General features: G+C 51.5%; 5 protein-coding genes across 5 annotated transcripts; 1 reads left to right on the forward strand and 4 right to left on the reverse strand.

Annotated features, from left to right (window-relative positions):
* Positions 1-212: 212 nt before the first annotated feature.
* On the reverse strand, positions 213-6,585 carry ETH_00033100 (Tyrosine kinase-like (TKL) protein, putative; the record flags this gene model as incomplete). Its single annotated transcript, XM_013378481.1, has 8 exons — positions 213-309; positions 399-844; positions 1,187-3,978; positions 4,105-4,379; positions 4,695-4,803; positions 5,114-5,264; positions 5,370-5,441; positions 5,638-6,585. The coding sequence occupies 8 exons, from the start codon at positions 6,583-6,585 to the stop codon at positions 213-215; spliced, it is 4,890 nt and encodes a 1,629-aa protein (XP_013233935.1).
* A 1,212-nt stretch (positions 6,586-7,797) lies between these two features.
* ETH_00033105 (activator 1 36 kDa, putative) lies at positions 7,798-11,003 on the forward strand (the record flags this gene model as incomplete). The annotated part of the gene is made up of 14 exons (XM_013378482.1): positions 7,798-7,871; positions 8,024-8,100; positions 8,252-8,328; positions 8,489-8,574; positions 8,844-8,941; positions 9,129-9,219; positions 9,328-9,534; positions 9,655-9,698; positions 9,825-9,862; positions 9,965-10,100; positions 10,215-10,268; positions 10,525-10,603; positions 10,763-10,799; positions 10,920-11,003. 14 exons carry the CDS (start codon positions 7,798-7,800, stop codon positions 11,001-11,003), a joined length of 1,182 nt encoding a protein of 393 aa, XP_013233936.1.
* Positions 11,004-11,311: 308 nt separating this feature from the next.
* ETH_00033110 (uncharacterized protein) lies at positions 11,312-12,135 on the reverse strand (the record flags this gene model as incomplete). The annotated part of the gene is made up of 2 exons (XM_013378483.1): positions 11,312-11,503; positions 11,800-12,135. 2 exons carry the CDS (start codon positions 12,133-12,135, stop codon positions 11,312-11,314), a joined length of 528 nt encoding a protein of 175 aa, XP_013233937.1.
* Positions 12,136-13,699: 1,564 nt separating this feature from the next.
* On the reverse strand, positions 13,700-15,488 carry ETH_00033115 (uncharacterized protein; the record flags this gene model as incomplete). The annotated part of the gene is made up of 4 exons (XM_013378484.1): positions 13,700-13,858; positions 14,040-14,170; positions 14,434-14,646; positions 15,395-15,488. 4 exons carry the CDS (start codon positions 15,486-15,488, stop codon positions 13,700-13,702), a joined length of 597 nt encoding a protein of 198 aa, XP_013233938.1.
* Positions 15,489-17,515: 2,027 nt separating this feature from the next.
* ETH_00033120 (cation efflux family protein, putative) lies at positions 17,516-21,333 on the reverse strand (the record flags this gene model as incomplete). Its single annotated transcript, XM_013378485.1, has 6 exons — positions 17,516-17,599; positions 18,067-18,152; positions 18,373-18,529; positions 18,812-18,902; positions 19,115-19,786; positions 20,510-21,333. The coding sequence occupies 6 exons, from the start codon at positions 21,331-21,333 to the stop codon at positions 17,516-17,518; spliced, it is 1,914 nt and encodes a 637-aa protein (XP_013233939.1).
* Positions 21,334-22,051: the final 718 nt, after the last annotated feature.

Consider the following 22,051-nt stretch of genomic DNA (forward strand, 5'->3'; position numbering starts at 1 on the left):
GCTGCTATGCCAGTACCAACAACAGCTGCCGGTGCTGCTGTGACACCAAAGTCATAACTGCTGACACTTAGGGTATCGGAGTCGCCATTGCTGCTGCAACCCCTTCAGAACAACAAGGCTAACTTGACCCGCCCAACCTGCGGCGGAAGGAGCTTCCATCCCTGGTTCAGCTGCCAATTGGAGCCGACCTCTGTGGTAGTAGCACCAAGTGCTTATGTGGCTTCAAGAGCGGCCTTCAGCTCCTCGACAACTTCAGCAAAAGTTGGCCGCGCCCAGGGATCTTCAGCCCAACAGCGGCGCATTAGGCTTCTGCAAACAAATGGACTCCGAAGGCTAAAAAGTCAACAGGAGATGGTAAGCCCATGAAAGTAAACTGTAGACTGCGTGATGTTAATTACCTCAATATTGGAGGACACAGTGGCAAAATGAAACGTTCATCAGGGCGTTCCCCTCGAAGCACAGCAGCACAAATCTCTGAAGGAGGTGGCAGCCACACATTTTCCCGGTCTGCCTCCTGCGGGTTCTGCTCGCATTGCTGCCGTTGCTGATGGGATGATGCGTCTCTAGGCCTGAGATAGGGCAGGGTTTCAGCCGCGAGCTCGTACAAAACAATGCCAAAAGCAAAGACGTCGACGGCCGGCCCTTGCGGGAGGCCCCTTATGACTTCTGGAGGCATCCAGTGAACTGTCCCAACTGCACGGGTCCGAATAGCAAAGGTCCCAACATCTGTGTAGGAGTAGCCGCCAAGTCCTGTTGATGCTGCGGCGGCTGCTGCAGTTCCTGGTGCAGAATCATCACTGCGACTAGCTGCTGTGGCCAAACGGCTCAGGCCAAAATCCGCAACCTGTGCAAGCAGAAGCAGCAGCAGCAAATGCAACGGCAATTAGAAACCAAGAATTTGGCGCAGTTCTCGCCTAGCAATTTCCCTGGTTCATCACAGTCTGATTATGTCCCAACAGCAGCATCCAGAGAGCGGGAGATCCACGGGTGCAGAGAGCAGCAACGAGGCAGTAGCGGTAGAATCTCCGAAGCAACAACATACGTACGGCGGCGCATGTCATACAAGTAAAAATGACAGTGACTAAGCTGAAGTGAGCAGCCGATTAGTTGAAAGCAGAGGCACAGCAAACTTATCAGCATCGGCAGTAGAAGAGGTAATAATGTTACTGTGCCTTGTCTTTCCAACCTTTGCCACAGGCGTTTGCTTGTCGCTGGTGATGCTCTCGACGAGTAAAATGTTGAGACTCTTCAGGTCACGATGAACCACAGGAGGCTGGGAAGCGTGCAGGTAGGCGCAGCCCCGAGCAACGTCCAGAGCCACCTTCAGCTTCTGGGCCCAAGTCAGCCGCTGCCGCTGTTGCTGCTTCTCGTGCGGCTGCTGCTCCTCTTGCGGCTGCGGTTGTTGCAGCAATTGCACATCATGCTGCGGCTGTTCCAGCTGCAGCTGTTGCCGCGAATCAGGCTTCTTCAATCCCTCGGGCGCTTTAAGCGTTGCAACAGGTATTGGCGCAGTTGCAGGTGCAGCTGCAGACTCTGCTTTGGACGCACGGTCACGACTAGTAAATAACGAGTTGTCAACGGAAACATTAGGCCTCATGATTGCTGCGCATGAACCAGGAGCACCTGCAGGAGCGGCTATTGTAGGCTTTGCCACGACAGGCTTCAAAGGAGAAGCAGCAGCAGCCGCTAGCGCGTCTTCAGGCCTTCCGTGCAGAAGCCCAAATAAGCTGCCTCCAGCACACAGCTCCATTACCACTGCTAGACCTGGACCCTGGCACCCAGTTGTTGCCAGCAGATCTCGAGCGCTGCTTGCGTTCTCTGCAGCGATACCGTCGCTTGTTCTGCTGTGGCTGTTCCTGCTGCAGACAGCATCATCATCCAGCGCACATGCGCCCATCAGCAGCACGAGGTTAGGGCACCTGAGTCGTTTCATTATTTGCAGTTCTCGCGCTGCTGCCGCCGCGGCGACAGCAGCAACCGGCGTGTGGTCTCTCTGTTGCACCATCTGCCGCTGCGGCAGCGCCTGCTGGCGCAATATTGGCAGCACCTTGACTGCCACATCGCAGCCCCTCCAGGTAGCTTTTAAAACAGTCCCTGATGCACCACTTCCAATTCTGCAATTAATCTTGAGCTCCGTGGGGTCAACACCCAGATTCAGCGCTTCCAGTCGCGCCTTCAGATCCCTCAAACAGCAGCTGCTACGCCCGCTGCTGCTGCGGCATGCCACACAGCTGCACCTCAGTGAGCCGCCCCCCGCTGTTGTTAATGTGGACGTGCTTTCTGGCCAGGTGGGCTGTTGTAAAGCCCCACACCATGGCTGTGTCTGTGCGACGGGCTGCTGCTGTATTTGCTGCAAGTGCTGCAGCTGCTGGAGCTGTTGCTCCCTCACCTGCTGCTGATACTGTTGCTGGTAGTGTTGCTGAGGGCGGGGCTGCTGGTCACACTGCAGGAGGTACGATGGCTGTTGCAAAGGGGCCGGCCGCTGATGCTGTTGCAGATGGAGTAAAAGCTGCTGCTGCAAACAGAGTTGCTGATGGTGTTGTAGGCTACGCTCTTGCTGCCCCAATGGATGACGGTGGAGCTGCTGCAGCTGCCCTTCATGACTCATGGCCGACTGCTCCAAGAGCAGCCGCTGAAGCTGCTGGGTATTCTGCAGTTCCTGTTGGTGCGAGCACTGAGGCTGGAGCTGGCATACACAAGCACTCCGTGAGTCGCCTACGTTGCCGTGCAGCCACTGCTGCTGCTGCTGCTGCCGTTGCTGCTGCTGCTGCTCGACCTGCCACGGTTGTTGTGGTTGCCACTGCTGCTGCCTCTGTAGAAACTCCCTTGCTTGCTGCAACTGCTGCTGCTTCTGCAACGCCTCACCTAGAACTTCCTGGTGCTGCACTTGTTGCTGTAGTTGCTGGTTGTAGAGTTGCTGCTGCTGGAGGTGCTGCTGCTGCTCAAAGTAGTGCTGTGGATAAACTTGTTGTTGCTGGAGGTGTACATGGGTCTGCTCGGTCTGATGCACCTGTTGTAGATGGGTCTGCTGCTGTAGCATCTCCTGAAAGGAGGGGCTACCACAAGTAAGGGAGCGTAGGTCCGCATCAAAGGAAGCGACAGCTAGGGAGCCCTGGGTAGTAACGGCTGCCGCTACTGCTGCTCCCCCAGCACAAAAAACAGTAGAAGAGGCTGTGGTAGCACCAGCCTGTACAGCAGGAGGTGCCGCTTCTGCTGCAGCATGTTCTTCATCAATGGCTCCTGTTACAGCGTCTAGAACCCCCGCAGCGTACTCATCTACCCCTCTACTGCCCTGTCGTTGCCCCTGCCGTGCTCGTTGGTTTCGTTGTTGCTCATGCACAGAATCTGCTCCCTTTGATGCTGCTGCAGCAAAGGCACAACCGCGGCATTCACTCTTAGAGCATGAATCGCAGGGCTCCGCAGCAGCAACGCTTGCTGCAGCGCGCGGCGTACAGCAGCCATCTCTCGCTCCGTCGACTGATTTTGTTGCTCCTCCATCGCGCCCTTGCACGTCGTCATGCCGCCTCAGGCTTATTCCGCTACATCTGCTGCTACTGTTGCTGCTGCTTCTACTGTGCGTGTGGCTGCTTGCATAGTAGCTTGGCTGCTCTTGCAAAAGCAGCGCAATCTCTACTGTTGTGTCCTTCAGCAGCAAGTACACCTCCTCAATCTTTAGAAAGGAAATCCATTCTTTGTCGCTTTTAGATGCTGCACGTGCTACTCCAGTCCCAGAGGAAGCAGCAGCAGCAGCGGCAGCCTCCAGGTCGGCAGGAAGCGGAAGCTGCGCAACAGCCTGCATGGACTTCCGTGCTGAGGAAGAAGGCCTGTATGGCAGCAGCTGGTTGCGAGGCAGTAACATCCGCGAGGTCTGCTGCTGCTGCTGCTTCCGTAAGTCATCCAGCAGCAGTAGTGTCTCAGCTGGTGGAGGGCACATACGCTGCAGCAATGGGCATCTGCTTGCAGCAGCAGCACATTCCTCTGCAGCAAAGATCAAACTCAGAGAGCGCATAGAGCCTGTCCTCCACTGGTGCTGCTGCTTTCACTCAGACTGCTGCTGCCGCAACTGTCTCCACTGCTGCTGCCAGTGCTTTTGCTCAAGCATACCTGCTGCTATTTGCATATCCTTGAGAGCTTCCTTAAGAGGATTGGCAAGAGAAGCCAGCACTGACACTAAAGCCAGTCCCGCACCTGCTGCGACTGCTGGGCGCATGCAGCGTTGCAGTAGCGCATGAAGTAGGCGCAGTAGCAATGCCGCAATGCCCCAGATGTCATCCACGAGCAGAACTACATATACGCTACTCACAGCAAACAGGCTGCTGCCCCTATGCTGCAGCAGCAGCAAACAAAGAGTGCACGCACGGTGCAGTACGCTAATTAGCCTGCGACGCAGCATAGCAGCAGCTAATCCATCCAGGCAAGACTTCTGGTGCTGGTGTTGCTGCTGCACTTGCAGTCTGGGTGGTACAGTAGCACCAGGTCACAACAGCGCCTGCAGCCTTCGGTGCTAACATTGCAGCAGCTGTGTTCCTTCCCTCCATTACTCTGCTGCAAAAGTCCCATGGCCTGCATGCTTAATAATGTGTCATCCACCTAATGCTCGAAGTTACAAAGCTCTCGAGCAGTCGATTTAAATAGTGAGCGTGTCTTGTGTGTCTGCCGAGACAGATGAGAGCACTGTGTGACCAGGAGCTTACTGCAGTGCGACAGAAGCATTGAGAGAGACAACACCTTCTGCTTCAAAGGCCACGAGGGTTTCCAAAGACACTCCATTAGCCCTCAAGAAACGAGAGACTGACCAAGTCCCTGCAGCAGCGAAAACCGATAGAGCAACAGATGCAGCACACACAAAGGCCAACCGTAGAGGATCCAGACAAATCCAAGAAACAGAAAGCGCTACGCACGTTACTGACGCTTTTTATGTGTATTCTGGGTCTCTTATTCTCCTTTCTTTGTTGCTTATAATGCTGCTGCTGTTTTCGTGCCGTACCAGTGCAGCAGTCTACAAGTTGCACGTGCAGTCGTAGCTTTTCAGCAAAGAAATCCGCGCAGGCACACACCGCACCCTCAGGCCTGGATGCTGCTGCTACAGTTGCTGCAGCCACTGTTGATGTACCTGTTAGAGCTCTTGCCAAAGCCCCGCCTGCGTCTGCTGCTGTTGAAGCTGTTACTTCTGCTGTAGGCTGGAAGGCCTTGGCTGACCAAATACGTAGTATGTGCACCGGAAGTTTGTGGAGAGAAGAACCAACGAAAGCATCCACTGGAATCTGCGACCACACCCGAGAAAAGAACTTCAAGACATTGAGGTCTGCTCCCCGATGCTAAACGTGTATTTGTGTGCCTTGCCGTAATGCGTCTACTCCCAACCTCACCTGCGCCAAAAGCCTGTGAGCCAAAATGAGGGCCTTAAGAGCTGACACGGGATGACGCAGAACGCTGCAGCGCTGAATGGAAATGAGATGCAGCAGCAGTGACGGCATAAACATAGCAACAAAAGCAGAGATACACACAAGTATCATTCAGTTGCTAGTCCTTCCTCGATTGGATATGGAGGCAAAAAATTATGTCCCGAAAAGCAGGTGAAGGCGAGGAAAGAGTCTACGATACCAGTATCATTGGTTGTGTCAAAGAGATGCTCACCAGCAGCTCCCGAGAAAACATTTCCGCTGTCTCGAAATTAAGCTCTCGGCTTCTATTACCGCTCTTGATTCGGTTGTTGGCACTGTTGCTGCTGTCTCTTGTCCCCCAGACGCTCCTGCCGTTGTTGCTGCTGCTGTGCGCGCTTCCATTATCCGCGAAGATATGAAACAAACGGGGCAACAAAGCCAAGTCCGATAGCGAGGGCCCTACCAGTTCCTTCGAAAGACAGCGCCGCAGCAACATCGACGCTGCTGCTGGCAGCTTCCGTGCCTTCCCATCTGTTCTTTTTGCCCTTGTTGTTGTTTCTGCTCCTGGAATAGCTGCAGAGTCTCGCGTGTTCGCTGCTGGAGACGCAGCTGTAGCAACTGCAGCAGCCAAACTAACAGGGAGTTCAGTTGAGCTCTGACTACGCCCAACGAGGTCTCTGGACAACTCCCGAGTAGCGCTTGCTATCTTTTCGCTTTGACGAGAAAGACGGTGGCGTAGCAGCTGCTGATGGAGCTTCTGGCTTCGTTGCTGCTGCTCGTATTGGCTCTGTTGCTGGCAACGAAGCCGATGAATCTGCTGCTGTTTCTCCTGAGGCAAGGCTTCTTGGTTCAATACTCCCGATAATGCAGCGTGCTGATGCGTTGTAGGATTAAGAACTTGCTGGTCTAGCTGCTGGTGTTGCTGCAGCTGCTGTTGTTGCAGCAGCTGTTGCTGTTCATGCTGCTGCTGCGGCAGTCGCCGTCCTTCCCGCTGTTGTTCCAATGCAGGTTCATCCTGCCCAGTGCAAAGCAGTCCCCGAGACTGATCTTGAAAGCCTTGCTGGGACGGTAACAGGTATGGTTGCTGCATGGGTTGTAAATGCTGCTGTTGCTGCTGCTGCTGGTGCAGGTGCTGCTGTTGTCGCTGCTGCAGCAGCTGCTGTAGGAGCTGGCGCTGCTGCTGTTCCTGTGACTGCTGCATCACATCTTGGGCTCATGAGGGGAAAATTGTCTCCTGAAACAAAGACTAGCTGCGAATTCCCGTTTTTTATTCTCAAAGGGCTGCGGAGCATTCACTGTAATCGTCAGTACAGTGTTCCTGCTGCTACTGCTAATGCGCCTTTTCCTCCAGTTACCAAATTGAGTAGTCCGCATTTATTTGTCCTACTCCAACGGCGTTTGCTGCTTCCGGGAGGCTACAGCAGCTGCTTAGTTGAGCTCCGTCTGCACAGCAAGAGTAACCTGGACTTCAAATGCACTGGCAAGCGGGGAAAAATGCTCCTCCTGCAGGCTTCTCGGTCTGGATTAGGCATTAGCACCAAAAGGAGAGGACGACGACGGCGAGGCATGCGGCTGAATGAAGTGTTGGTGTAGCGGATCTAGGTGGGTGATGCTGCTATTGCTGCTGGACTAGAGGTAGCAACAGCGAAAGCGAGCAACAACACTAGTCTGCTGCCCTTTTCGTCTCAAAAGACGTGTAACATATATTCAGTTCGGAAAAAGGCAGCCATGATTAGTAACTGTCGTGCTACAAGCAACGGCGACAGCGGCAGCAGTACTGGGAAAAGCGGGTCGCTGTAGTTGCCGGCGTGGGGCCTTGGGGCCCTCCACCATCCTCACCACTCCAGTCAACACTCGATTGCACTACCCTTCTAGCAGAGACAAATATTGGTAAAATTCATTTTCTATTGTTCCACTTCAATAACATTTCGTTTGGGAGACCTTCCTGGAGCGCTGCTGCAGCAAATCTGTTGCCGCAGCTGCTGCTGCCGCTGCCGACGGCAACAATTTTCTTCTTCCACATACATCCAGGCTAACCATAACTTCAGCAGTACAGTGGAAGTGGTAGTGGTACTGCTTTAAACCTTATTAATGCCACCAATTGCGGTCTGCAAAGTAGGGCAATAGCAGACGCGAGGGGACTTGCACCATATCATCCGTATCATTTGCAGCAGCAGCAAAATTCATACACAGGACGCAAGTAAAACGGGACTGGAAAATGGATGAGAACAGGAATCCACAAGGAGCCAGTGTGGGACCCAACACCACGACAAACGAAGACACTGATCTTCCTTGGGTACCTCGAAACTCGCAACCCTACCCCCATACCTAAACCCTTGGCTTTGCTCCCTTTACCCCGGGCACTTGCTTTCTTGGCTTCCTTCCACACGAGTTTCTGGATTTTGGGTAATCCATGCAGGTTGAGCGCTACCGCCCAAAGACGTTGAGCGACATTTTGTCTCACGATGATATTATCCAGACAAGCAAGTCAACCTAAGCCTTAAGCATCCACAGAACTGGGGAGATTAGGGCCCTAAGCGCGTTGCGGCCTCAAGTGCTATGCGTTTTGTTTTTCAGTTAGCCTGTTGACATGCTTGGTCGGCATAGTTTTTATGCTTTGTAATGTTTTGTGCTTCTAGTTTTTTCTTTGAATGCTCAGTTCGGCGGTATGTCGACAAGGGTCAGCTGCCTCACCTTTTGTTTCACGGTCCTCCAGGTGAGAAACGAAAAGGTTACGTGTTTCAAAACAGTGCCTAGAGTTCAAAGACGCACGCTAATACCACATATTTGCAGCCCGTGTGTTCCATGTGAAGCCGGCTTCGATCCACAGTTGGACTCCATTGCTTGCGGTTTCTGGCTTAACATAGGAACTGGCAAAACGTCTACTATTCTGGCCGTGGCTAGGCAGCTGTATGGTTCGCAACAGGCATCTCATGTTCTTGAGGTGTGCCAAAAGCCATGAGATCGCCGGCTCTGCGAACAACTTTGCCATAGGTTAACAATCTAGCCCGCCTTGTTACTGGTGCCGATGGCATTTTTGTTGTTGTGGCATTCGATCCTGTGGATGCGATCTTGCCAAATGTGTGGGTGTATTTCTGCTGTAGCTGAATGCCTCAGATGACAGAGGGATCGGGTCTGTGCGAGAACTGGTTAAAACGTTTGCAGAAACGACCTCCGCGTCTTTCTCTCTGTAAGCTGCAGTCAGTCGCTGGGGTTGAGGATGCAGCCCTTCGAATTCAAAGAAAGCCACCTGTGGGAATCGAACCCACGACCTTTTGATTACGAATCAAACGCACTACCAACTGTGCTAAGGAGGCGAACGACGGTAGTGGCAGGAAGCATTGTGCATGAAACACTAAAGATCATTACTGCTCTCAGTGTTCCAGTCGGTGGTATACGTGCAAGAGCTCAGGGCACAGGGCTATGGGATTACATAACAGAGTTTTGGAGTTTTCTTAGGTCTGGGACTGCGCCTTCTGGGCCTCCTAAACTGAAACTGATCATATTAGATGAAGCAGATCAAATGACATCTGCAGCGCAGAATGCGCTAAGAAGAAGTATGTCTTTACTGGGCTCGCTGTTTTAGCTGATGCCGCCTCTCAAAGTGCTGCTTGCCTCCCCCATCTGAACAGATATACATTCAGCGGCTGCTGCATGATGGAACTGGCAAAGAAACTTGGCTGTTCATTTGGGGGCAACGAGTTTAGAGTTTACATTGAGGATCTGAGAGTGTGCCATTTTCAGTCATGGAAAGCTATGCGCGCAACGTCCGTTTCTGCCTAATTTGCAACTTCGTCAACAAAATTACCCCTGCCATTCAGTCAAGATGCACCAGGTAACCTGCAGCTGCTTATACCGTCGGTGTTTGTGTTGCTGCTACTGTTCTGTGGACGCTGTAACCTCTCAGTGGACGTCTAGCACTTGCGTTGTGTTCTCCGTGCAGCATGCGCTTTACTCCCCTCAAGCCCGAAGCGGTAGGTTTTGCGGTTGTAGCTTTGACTACGGGCAGAAATTGCCCCTCGTCGTTTGGATTGTATGCGCTTCTTCTCGCCGTTGTGGCTTGCGGGATTACAAGCAGAGGCTTGCGATTCAATTCCCGTCTGTTGTTTCAGCTGAGGCGAAAAGCAGAAGAGGCAGCGAAGCTGGAATGGTACAGGTTCCACTTGCTTAATTGTCAACACTCACACCAAACTTCAGTACTCGAGCCTTGCTGTAGTTATGGGCGCCTCTCATGCTTATGGTGCGGTACTGAGTGTTTACTTGCTCGCAGCCTGTCAGTGACAGAAGATGGTTATGAGGCACTCCTGCAAATCGGTGAGCAGCAATTCAGAAATTGAAGGATTTACCGTGGCAGGCGGGGCAGTTGATATAATTCTTCCTCAGGTATAGGCCTGATGATTTGGGGCTTAGTGACTGAGGCTGTGTTCATTCTTTTTACAGCTGCTGGAGACATGCGACGGCTCCTCAATTGCATGCAGGTGAGTGTCAGATTCTAGGATGTGATTAGGGCTCCTGTGAGAGCCGACCTGGCAAAAGGTTATGATTTGCTGTTTGTGACTTCGGAGTAATGGTTTTCTCAGGCAGCGAGCATGGCTCACCCTGGGGAGCCAGTCGATGCCGAGCTGGTACACCGCGTTTTGGGGATACCCCAACCAAGTGAGGTAAAAGGCGTCATGCAGATTCTCTTGGAGAAGGATCTTCGGACTTGTTCTTCAGGTGATTTTCTAGCCCTGCTCGCTTTTTTTCTGGACTGTACTTCTGGGTTATTTTGGCGGGGTTACGGCAGCAACCGATTTCAGAGAGCCGTCGTTCGTGTGTGCTGGTTCGCAGAGTTCTATGGACTGGTTACAAGGCGAGGCTACTCGGTCAGAGACTGGGTTGGAGGTAAGCTTAAACGGTGAAGGGGCGTGGGCCTTTCGAAGCAAATTATCCCGCGCTAAACGCTACACCCAGTGAGACTCGAAGCCCGTAGGAAGGCGAAGTCAGCTCATGCTCACCGTGGATCCACTGATTTTCGCTGTTTTCTTCTCTCTATGTCTCCTCCTCTCTTTGTCCTTGCCTTCGCGTCACAGTATAAGGATTTTCATCTGAAGTTTTTAGCCTGATGAAGGGGACGTAGAGTCTTGGGTTTGCGCCGCAGCCCTCCACTGCGAGATGCGAAATATGAAGCTACCTGTGCCTGTGGCGTTGACTCTCGTGACACGCCTCGCGGATATTGAGTGAGGAAGGATATCCAAGTTCTGACTGCATACTGCAGAACAACTGAGGGGTTGCTACCCTCTCCAAGTAGAGTACAAGGGTTAGACCCTCAGACTGCCTTGTCTTACTAACACGCTTTTGTGAAATAAAAGCCACTGTGCCTTATGGCTGCCTTGCAGGGAGAGACTGGCGTTGGGCTCAGGTGAATTCGTGCAGGTGCGCAACTCCAAAAACTACAATGAAGCAAAGCCGTATACATATCTCAAAATTCAAACATATCATATGCCTAGAGAGCGAAAAATCAAACAAATAAAAATTTGTGTTTGCTGCGTGCAGCTGCACGCCATCATCGCAGCTTTCTTTGAGGCCCGACATGCTTTGCATGCCCCAAAGAGCCCGCCTGCTGTGGTGGCAAGCTAGCTAGCTTGCGAACCATCTAGCCAACTGAACACAGGTGAATATATTTATCACAGAGGTGCGAGGAGACTTCAAGCAGAAGAAGTACGCAAAGCTTGCAGACTTGAGACTCTCGAAAGCTTGGGACCTTCAGGGACCCCAGAACTTTCGAGGCCTATTTCTGTGGACCCCTCAAATTTGCGAACTGTCGTCCAAAAGTTGACATTTTCTGATTTGGGGATCGTACGGTCGTCTCAACCTTGCGTTCCGTATAAATCCTCTAGGAAGGCAAGGCTTCCTACTTTCTCTGCACTTGCCGTCAATTCGTAGCTTTAGCAGCACCCAAACCACTTTTTGCTAGCTTTCCTGCGTAGGTGCTTTGGTTGCTCCACCTCCCGGTTTTCTGGGGGAGGAACCGGGGCTACGCACGCTGCTGGGTTTATCATTCCATACGGGTCATAGTAAGCGGGCCCTGGCAAAGTGAATGTGTCAAGGCTGGTAAAGGGTAGTTGAGCCCCCATGCCCTGCGAAACCCAGTACAACGCAAAACACAGGAAATTCTGCAAGTTCAACGTCGCCCATCACCTCCACGAAGCTGCGCGGGGCAAAGTTACGGACTTCGCCCCGCCAGACACTGACAGCCAACTGGTAGGCGTTGGCCAGTCCTCCTGCTGGTCAGGAGCCGAGTGGAATTAGTCCTTTGCTCTGTAGATCAAGTGTCTCGCTACATTATTTGTGTGTGACGCTCAACGCTTCTGCAGCATGGAGTGTTCAGCATGATGAATGTGGTGACGGCTTAGCAAAATGTGGCTACACTCACGGGAAAGTAAGGGCCCCCCGTGGGAGGAGGAGCCATAGCTAGTGAATAAGGAGATCCGTAAGGACCATACATTGCGGTCTGGTTAGCGAAGGCAGCTACCTGAGCCTGAGTTGGATCTACAGGCCCTCCCTCAACCATGCCAGGGTAACCGTGAGGGATACCCTGGGCCGCAAGCTGCTGCTGCAGCGAAACTGGATACTGTTGCTGAAATTGGAGGCCTTCGCCAGTCCCCGACGAAGGCGGACAGCCTTCCCGCCCTGAAGTAGAGGCTCCAGCCGTCGGAGACCCTTCCACCAACCCTTTGTTCGCTGCTGCTGCTGCTGCTGCTGCTGACATCTTAGTCGAGGCGATTACCACACTACTACTGAGGCCAAGGTTTCAAGCGATATAATGTAGAATTGATGTTAAACAGACAAATCAATAAAACGATTGACAAACATTGCAGCAACCACCACCGGGCAGAGGCCGGCAGCACCGGACCACTGCGGCCGCCCGCAGCTACATCAGCAGCAGCTGCTGCTGCTGCTGCACAGCTGACTTGCTGCAGTTACCCTACAACTATTTGGGAGAATAGCTATAAAATTATAACTGTTTAAGAAAGGAAGGTGCATGATCGAGATATGTGTATCACTCGTGGCCTAAGGGTCCCGCACAAAGGACCCAGCAAGCGGACACGCCTCTCCCGAACACAAAGTGTACATTCCAAAGTCCACACTGTGGACCGTCTTCGCCGTTATGATTTCGTTTTGAAAAGCATAAGATTCTCCCAAATTTTATTTGTTATTTGGAACGACAAAGAATAGAATGCCAAGAACACGCGCGGCTGCTGCATCGTAGTTCAGGGCCACCCGTACGCGCGAATCCGGTGGTGGCCCTCGACCGCACATTTATTGTAGATCTGTTCACGAGCAGTTTGGCACATATTTGCTGATGCTTTAGAAAAGAGTTGTGCTGTCTAGGAGACAGAGTAAAAACGAGTCCTGCGAACTGTTCCTAAGACGTGGTGACCCTGAAACCGGGCCCGCTGTGGGTTTAATCGTTGTTTCCTCCTTCAAAGATTTGTTTGTGCGTTATATCTCACCCATGGTGACGGTCAGCAGGCCTTCACTCGTGGAGGCCTTCACTTGGGGACGGGGTTCATCGCGCAGCCAGGGTTCTACAGTTGATACGGCGACGCTAAATGAGTCCTGAGCTGTCCTTCGGCAGCTGCTCACCATCTCTTCTGGGCAGAAAGCCCCCAGACTCGCTGCATAGAGTGTGAGTCTCTTTTTAGTTGTGAGGACTTGGTTGGGGCTTAGCCTTTGAGGTCTTTGATCGAACCCTAAATGGTTGTTCCCAGTTCTTGAATTGATGTGATGTAAACGTATGATTTCTGCCCTGTTTGGTTTGTCTGGCTGTTTTAATGTGCTCTCCGACTAAGCCGTACACGTCCGTTACTGAAGTAGTAAAATCTGTAGTGTTTTAGCTAATCCATGCCCTTATATTTCAAAGTATTCGGGAAAAGCTGTTCATGGAGCTAGAGCGAAACTGTACTGAGAACAAAAAGGTACACAAAGACAGTGTCAGCTATGCGACTGGAGAATGGGACATGAAGAGGCAACAGGGAAACGCAGAGGCAAACATGGGCACAACCGGACTGACAAAGACATAGAACAAAGGGAGAAGCTCATGTGACAGTAATACAGGCATATCAGGGAACGCAGGACTGCGTGACCCCCAAAAAAATATAAGTCCGGTTTTCACCACTGAGCTAGCGCAACAAAGCCAAAACGACACGATTCGTAAGAGACAAATATATCAAGAACAAGTGCAGACTGGTCCGGAGCACCATTAGCTCGTGCAAAATCCTATTGTGTGCTGCCTCCTCTACCTGCTTGTATACTTCGCCAGCAGCTGTTACCTAGGATTTCTCAGCACCTGACCCAGATCGTATAGGAAAGCTCCCCAGGTCTATTGGAGTTTCTTCCTGCATGCGAAGCTCCAAAGGTTTTCGCTTCTGCTCAGCTGCCCAACTACCCTGCGACATTGAGATCCTCTCCACCAATTTTTCTGCCGTATCCTGAGTTCGCAAACGTCAGAGCAAGCCACATGCAAATGCCCCGAACTGCATACATGCCAAGACAACTTAGTGGGATGGGTGGAATGGAAGAGAAGAGCCCTGAAGCACCTGCTGGCTTCACAAAATCGTACGTATGCTGAACAACAGTGATAGAGGATGGTATTCTTAGGTTCTGACACACGTTGAGAAGATCGGCAAATTGAAATGTCATTCTCTCGATATCTCCTTCCAGCTGCTGGAGGTTTTGTTTGGCTTTCTGTAATTCCTTTTCCTTTGTAGAGCGTGTCCTTGAGACGTCCTCCTCAGTTATAGCTGTACGTACACCCCAAAGGTGAAGGCTTTGCCCTTAAGGCTTCAGGGCTGGCACCAGTGCTCAGCCGATAGCCCTCCATAGAGCCCGACACAACTGGGGGTTCCTTGTGTCGTAGAGGCGTTAGAAGAGTTTAAACAGTACCCAAGTCTCAGCAGCAATGTAGAGAACTAATGAAGACAGCTTGAATTGTACTGACGACTGTCCACCTGAACCGTTTTTTCGCTGAATTGCATTCTGCGTTGGCGACTCTGATTTCGCCTACCTACATCCCGTTCTGCAGCCTGCAGTTGCTGCTGTAGGTTTTGGATGAGTTGTTGATAATGCGTTTTTGCCTCTGAAATTTTTTGGCTCAGATTTCCGGCACTTGAGAAAAGAAGCTTATCTTGTTGGCTGAATAACTCATTAAGGTCCTCTATTTGCTTTCTAAGCCCAGCAGATGCACGCTCACTCTTTTCCCGCAGCTCCAGCTCCACTTCTGCAATACAGCATTCTTGTGACATAATGCCCGCGCTATGTCAGCTCATGTGCTGGCAGATTGCATATTATAAATTCCGATGCTAATGCAATTGTTGCGTCAATGTATCGTAAGCTCTACGCACGTATTTGTGCTGTGTGCTCTTATAGTCCGGCTCCCAAGCTACAGTGACTCCTGAAAATTGCCGGGAAATTAAAGCATACCCGCCACTGTTCCTAATGTGCAACTGTACGCTCAAGTGCTGAAAGAAGTTCAAGGAATGCGAAGTGTTAAGTGTCAGGAGGAAGGTGACCGCTTGATGGGATCAGAGAGACACTATGCAGCAAACACGGAAACAGATGTTACGTTGAACTTATAACATCAACTAATTTAGCGCAGCTCTGGAGGCTGGCTCATCGTGTAAAGCTTAATTCTTGCTATATTTCTTTGCTTTTGTACAAATGCAACCAGCAAGACTATCCCGTGGAGGGCACTTCAAACCGGCTCGCGCGGGTGAAAGACGTGTATCCTAGCCTGACTACGACAAACTGCGACGCCAAAAAGGATTGATGCTGTAATCCGTGAGCAGCCTTATCCCCTGCCTGTGTCGGAAGAATACTCATTGCCCCCCTACGCTAGGCACACTGAAATGTTTGTGAAGCATGCGCGAACAGCGGTGTGGTTCTCCCTGTGCTGAGCCCTAAGATCTCCATGTCTTCAGTCAGTGCTGCGTTCCGTTGGAATCAAAATACACCTAGCATCATCTTACCAAGGAGCTTGTCCAGGGTCTGTATTCGCCTCCTGAGCACTTCATTTTCGAGCTCGTAATTGCGATCTTCGTCTTTCTTGGCACTGGCTGACATCTCAACTGGATGAAGCAGAAAGAGCTCAAATTTAAGTAATTAGGGACATCACCTAGAAGCGCTAGTCACTGCTCTACAGAGGGCTTCGCTGAATGCGTAGCCTTCCAACTAACAAAATTGCACCACTGATAATGAATAAGCCTTTAATTAAAAATTTTCATTTCACCTAGGTTTTTTTCAGCTGCAACAGCGTGAGGAGCCGCAGCACTGCACAAGGTGACGCTGGCTGCAAAAAGCGGCTGACTTGCTCATTTTCTCGGTGTAATACACCTCTTCGAAAAACTGGTGAAAAAGACTTTCGTTTTAGCACGAAAATTAATGCGGCCTTTAATATTGGTCGATTAATGCAATTTGCAGACCACGTTAAGATCTCCCTGTCTGCACAACCCATTGTAAGCCCAATCGCAGTGTCGACAGCAAACCTTCCACTGCTTCAGTGTCTCGCTTCCCTTCCGCCCACAATTTTTTGCATATACGCGTCAATTATGCGATAAGTGATAGCATTTTGGCTACGCAAAAAGTGAGCCACCCCCAGACTATGAAGTTAACGATAGGAAGTTGAAAAGCCAGAAGTCAGCGCTGTTCTCAAGTAGCAATCATGTGGAAATCCATGTACACACATCTTCTCCCATGTCTATATGGGTGCATGCCTGTAGAGTTGCGAACTGCCCCAAAGCTAGAAATGAGCTTGTTCCCATTTCCGGTTCGCTGACAGCTTACAAGTGAGCGCCTGCAACCGATTGCAATTCCAACAGGTACCAAAATTTTTAACTGGTTAAGTACTTATATGGGAAATATAGATAGAAAATATGTAGAACTACTAGATAGAAAATATGTAGAACTACAAGTACAAGAGCTACAAATGCATCCACTCTATCTCTACACCCCATTATCAGCAGTCCACTGGATGCACTTGCGTGCCGTGATCTGGAGCAGTTGAAGTTCCTCCCGATGCATCAACCTAAAGGCCAACGTGGTGTGTCATTTTGAACAGTTAGCCACGGGACACCGCCTCGACCCACGTTCCTTGCGTCCAGATCCCAGTGTCACAAGTGCACTGGACGGATTTGGGCGCCGCCTTTCCGTACTAAGCAGAAAGAAACTTTCCCGTGAAAGGGTAATAGGTTGATAAAAAAACGCACCACAGAAAAAACATGCGACCACACTTGCGTTGTGGCGGTGTGTTTGGGGCTTTTTACAACTGCCAGGGCAATTCGCACTCAGTATCTACCCCTCTCTATGCACATGCATGGAGGGGTCTCAGAACCTACATGCACTCAGCAGCGAGATTACTGCCTCTGCTGAGTTCCGTTTCCTTGCACCCTCTGTGTGGGGTGCAGTCCCCCCACGACCCGCTAGCTTATCTTGCCCATCCAGCGCAGTCTCTTGTCCCACATTGTGTTGTGAATAAGGAGCCCAGAGTGTGCCAAAAGAAGGCGGCAAAGCAAATGCCGGGCGCTCTCAAGAGCTTAGATCTGCTAAATATAAGAAACCTCAATATTGTCTAGTAGCCCCTACACTACTTGAAGTGAAAATCTGTTACAAGGCGGGGGAGCGTCTACAGAGTTTGCCAGCAGCGCTTTCTAGTGTCGCTGAATCTGAAATCATGCCTGCTACTCTCTGCCTCAACTCTAGTCTTGCTTACTCTGAGGCTCTAGCACTATTGGTGTGGTAACACCTACAAGGCGCAGCCACAGACCTGATGCACTTCCACGTCTTGTTGATGTCAAATATAAGACCAGATCAAGACAACATGCCGCTGCACGCACTACAACGAATACATTGCCGCTGATTTTGCCGCTTTTCTTCGCCTTGTAGAAAAACGCGTGCAGAGAAACGCTCCTTTTCTGATAAGTGCGCAACACGCGGACATTTCAGCAAAAGCAGGAGGACGTGACACTTGTGTTGCATCTCCATTGCTGCCTCGTGTGCATCGCATTACTGCTGCTGCATAGGCCCTGCTTCAAGCACCACTGACGGAAGCACAGCGGCAGTAGCCGCAGCGGGATTTGGGAGCACAAATTTAGTCAAAGCTCTGCACGAGTTATAGGTTCCATGCATTTCTGATGGGCCTCCGTGTCGCAACAGGAGGCATCGGACGAGAAGTCGGTCTGCAGATAATGACCACACAGTGGAGTACCACAAAGTTCACACCTCGCCGCTGCAACTATTCTCCAGCAAAATGCAGTAGATGCAGTTTGCACGTCGCTTATCACGGATAAGCGGCGTGCAACAGCCAGTCAGGCGCAGAAACCCGCCGCAGATAACAGCTCCACAAGAGAAAAAGAGCGAACACTAAGTGCAACCCAAGGCCGCATAACGGCGCATAGAAATCAGACGCAAGTAGGCCCCCTGTGCGGTATGCTTGTTTCCAATTTATATGCACTTCAGACAGAAGCAGATAAATAATTTCCTCAGTGCACCTGCCCAGCAACTTCTTTATATCATGTGAACACCTGTCTGCTACCGAAGACAAGCGCCAACTTATCGTGCCAACGTCGAGCGGCAGTAAGCGGCAACCCAAAATCGCAGCAGCAGACAGCAGCGGCAGCAACAGCATGGCAGCATAGGACTTTACTTGGATCGTTGTATGAAGGATGCCATGCTTGCGCTGGCAAAGAAGAGTCGCCGCCCTCAGAACACGACGAGCTGCCTCCTCATCACCTGAGCATTCAGACACAACACGAACCGCCTGCTTTCGGCTCTACTGCTTCTATCACCGTGCAGCACGATGCGTCAGAGATTCCCCAAAAGCAGCTGAGGTGACAGCAGACAGAGAAAGATACGGGAAACGCTTTGCTGCATCCAGCGCAGCAGGCTATTCACAACAGAAACACAAAATCACATGTATTCAACAGTAGCTGCGGCAAAAGTGTCCGCCTACAGACAACAAGGTGACAGGCAAGTGCCGGCCGTCCTATGGAAATTGACCAAACGTGAAGATCGTGCACTTCAAGCACTCCTCGCAGTGACACTAAGTCGGACTGCAGCACGGCCACGTCCAAGCCCACAGGAGTGCCTTCCATTAGCACATTTACTGCCTGAAGGGAAAGCCGCACCCTCGCAATGCCCAACAAAAACAAGCGTGCGCACGCAGCACACTGGATATTCCACTTTGCAAACACATACACAAGCCAAGAATCTTTACACTTTGCACAAGATCCAGCTACTTTGGAGAACAGCTAGAGGCACGGGTGCCCTACAGTCCTAAGTAGTGACAAGTTGCGAAAAACAGACACGGCCAAACAAGCTACTACAGTACATCCTGCAGTAACAGGAAAATCCTAGCAACAGTAGCAGCAGCAGGCGGCAGCAGAGCCGACCTCGCGGATGATGGAAATTGTCGTCAAGATAACGAACATGGAAAAGAGCAAAGTGCACGCTGGATCCGCGATAGAATATTCGGGATTGTACCTAACACCAAAAGCCCAAACCTCCGTAGCCTCATTCCTAACTTCTCAACAGATGGCTTGACTTTGCTCGCAAGGAAACGCTTAACTGCGCTTCTTCAGAAGCTGCGAGCTCGCTGGCTCGCACTTCGTGGCAAGCTTTTGTGGGCTTCGAAACTTGGCGGGCTACTGCTTTAGGTTCCCCTCTAGGGATTAAAAATGCTCGGTTGGGCGTACCAGATGATAGCCGATGCGATCATCACACCAATGTTTTGTAGTAGGTCTCCAAGCGCATGAATGTAAGCAGCTCTAAGGTTCATGCTCTCGATTTCGGTCTCTGGATCCTCTTCCATCCGTACATACACGTCGTCTTTTGCAGCAGCGGCTGTTTGCTGTTGCTGCTCGATATCACTGGGCCCTTTCTGGAGAAGCAGCGTACGCGCATCATTCTTGTCATGTCCGTGAAGGTCATAGCTGTTGCTCTTGGCCCTGTTGTTGCTGCTGCTGTTAACACTGCTGCCGCAGCAACCGGCTGAGCGTACTGGGGATAGCGCCCTTGCTTCGCTGTTGTCAGCACAGCAGCCGCTGTTGCTGTTGCTGCTGCTACTGTGAGCGCCTTCCATTTCGGGACCATGGCCTGTATGAATTCTACCGATCCCGTGAGAGTGTATGTGTAGAATGTGCGCCATGAATAGGTTGGCAGCTGTCCCTATAGACGCTGTCAGCAGCATGAGCCCTCCCTCTACCTTTTCCGGTGCGGCAATGCGCTGCAGTGCAGCTACCACGAGAGCAGCAGTGACGCCCCAAATTAGCAACACTGACAAAAGAGCGCCCAAAATTTCTGCCCGATGGTACCCAAAAGACATGGACAAGGTCCCCTTCAGCTGGGAAACCCAAAGCGCGAATAAACTGCGCCACAGAAACGTACAGAAACGGACGATCAGGCATCCGCTCCAAGAAACTCATACCAGAGTGGCCCGCTTAATAAACTCACATGTGCATACCTTAAACCACAGAAACGCACGTTCAACAAAAGTTGTACCCTGTTCCAAGTAGTACGTGCAAATGCATCAAGTGGATAGAAATACAAAGCCACGCGTAGTGAGAAGCACAGAAGCACAACACGCAGTCACGAATTCGGAGACTCGGAGCGCCAAAAGGTGGCACAGACCATAGGCACGCAGGCGTGCCACAGACCATAGGCACGCAGGCGTGCGGCCAAACGACAGAAAAAGAGCAGACAAGCATATGAGGGCAAAACAAAGCATTACACCAAATGGCTCAAAACGCGGTAACAACCAAGAAAGCAAAAGGTGAGACGGCGGCAAACATAAACAAAAAAGAGACAAGACTCGCTAAACACGGGCTAACAAGCCACAATTCGACATGCGCAAGAGACGAGAGGGCGATAGCCGACACAAAAGTGAATAAAAGGAGCTAAAAATACGTGCACACACACATGCATGCATGCAGGCTTGGGGACGAAACGGCAGCAGAAGAAATACATGCTTGTCGGCTGAAGTATCACATACCGTGTGCTACTTTAAAACGCACAGAGAATGGGGCAACCAAGACAAAATACAAATAACACAAAGGTTTCCATAATTTTGTGCAGCTTCTAAAACAAGGTACCTGATAAGAAAGGCGCATAGGTCTGAAAGGAGGTGCGACGCGTCCGTCATAAGCGCCAAAGAGTTGGCAGCAATGCCTGCTACAACCTCAATTGCCATAAACACTAAACAAACGGCAGAAGCCACAAGGAGCTTCTTACGAGCCCTCGCTGCTGCTGTATCAACAGCCAGCTGTCTGCGGAGCACACGATCAGCATCGGACGAAGACTCGCCCGTCTCCCTCATCACCGGTATAGTTACAGTCCCGCCACGCCCCTCTTCCGCCAACCTCACGCTCTGCAGCTGTGTCTGGTGCAGCTGCTGAGGGAAAGAAAAAAACTGGTTTTGCTGCTGAGGAGTATGGAGGCAAGGTTCACCAACGCCACCTGTATTTTGGAAAATTTGCGACGTCACCTGCGGTTTAAGCTGCTGAAGCTGAAGCTGCTGCTGCTGGGATAGAGAAGTCAAGCGAGTGCCACCGTTGAAGTTGTCGGAGCTATGCGGGACAGGCACGAGCTCTTGCTCTAGATGCGGCTGCTGCTCCGTCTGCTGCTGCTGCTTTTGAGAACTGGGGTTGTCGCTGCTGGAACACAAGCTACGTACATGAGCTTGGGAAGGCTGTTTAGCGTTGCAACACTTGTTGACGCTGCTGTTCGTCTCTTCCCCGTTGCAGCTAGTACTGCTGCTTCCATTTTGTTCACTGAGTTGCTGGGACTGCGGCGACGAGGAATGCGCCTCGGTGCTGTGTCCGTCCCCTTCGCCAGCCCCTGCTGCTTTCTGTTGCTGCACCTGCTGCTGATTGTCCTCTGCAGCGGTCCCACGCGGACCTTTCCCTCGCCTTGCCATGGCAGGCCGGCTGATTCAACTGCCTTGGCACCGGCTCTCGGCAGAGCGAAGAGAGCACGCACTGTCTGTCGCAGAAACCGCAACAGCAGCAGGCGTTGTTTCTCACGGGACCAGATAGTGCTGGAAGATGTACTTTAGCTCAAAAAATTAGCTTTCCTGCTGCTGCTGCAGTGGCTAGTAATGCTGGTGCGCCTTCTGCGGCGCCCCCTGGTTCTGGGCCAACGTAAGCGGCGCTGTCAATGCGCAGCGCAGTGTTATATTGCCCTTGACGTGTAAATGCACAGTGGACGTAGTTGAAAGTTTGAAGTATTTGAACCGAAGCTGCCGGTACACTGGAGCAGGCCTCAGGGTCCCCTGCCTTCGGTTGTGGGGGGCGCAGCAGCACTTGCTCTTTGCGGAAAACTCCAGAGAAGGGGAAAATTTTAAACAAAGCTAAGGAACTTCGGGATTTAGACTTGAGGGCTCAGAGTTTTGCACGTACGGAGGCCATTAGCAGTGTCAAACATCTCCCGTTCAGTCCCCCCCCCGTGCAGCAACACGTTATGAAGATGAGAGGGGCCTCTTCAAGCACGAGGCAGCTAAAGTTTCCGGTGCTGAAAGCGGCAAATATGTTTACTGAGCATGTCTATTCCACCCTTCTGTATTACGGAAGGTACCAGACGTGTGAACGGCAGACAGAAGCCGCTGGGGCAGCTGTTTTTTCTACCCCATATTATGG

This window comes from Eimeria tenella, genomic scaffold (genome assembly GCF_000499545.2).
Source record: "Eimeria tenella Houghton genomic scaffold, Eth_scaff89, whole genome shotgun sequence".
Taxonomy (NCBI): Eukaryota; Apicomplexa; class Conoidasida; order Eucoccidiorida; family Eimeriidae; genus Eimeria; species Eimeria tenella.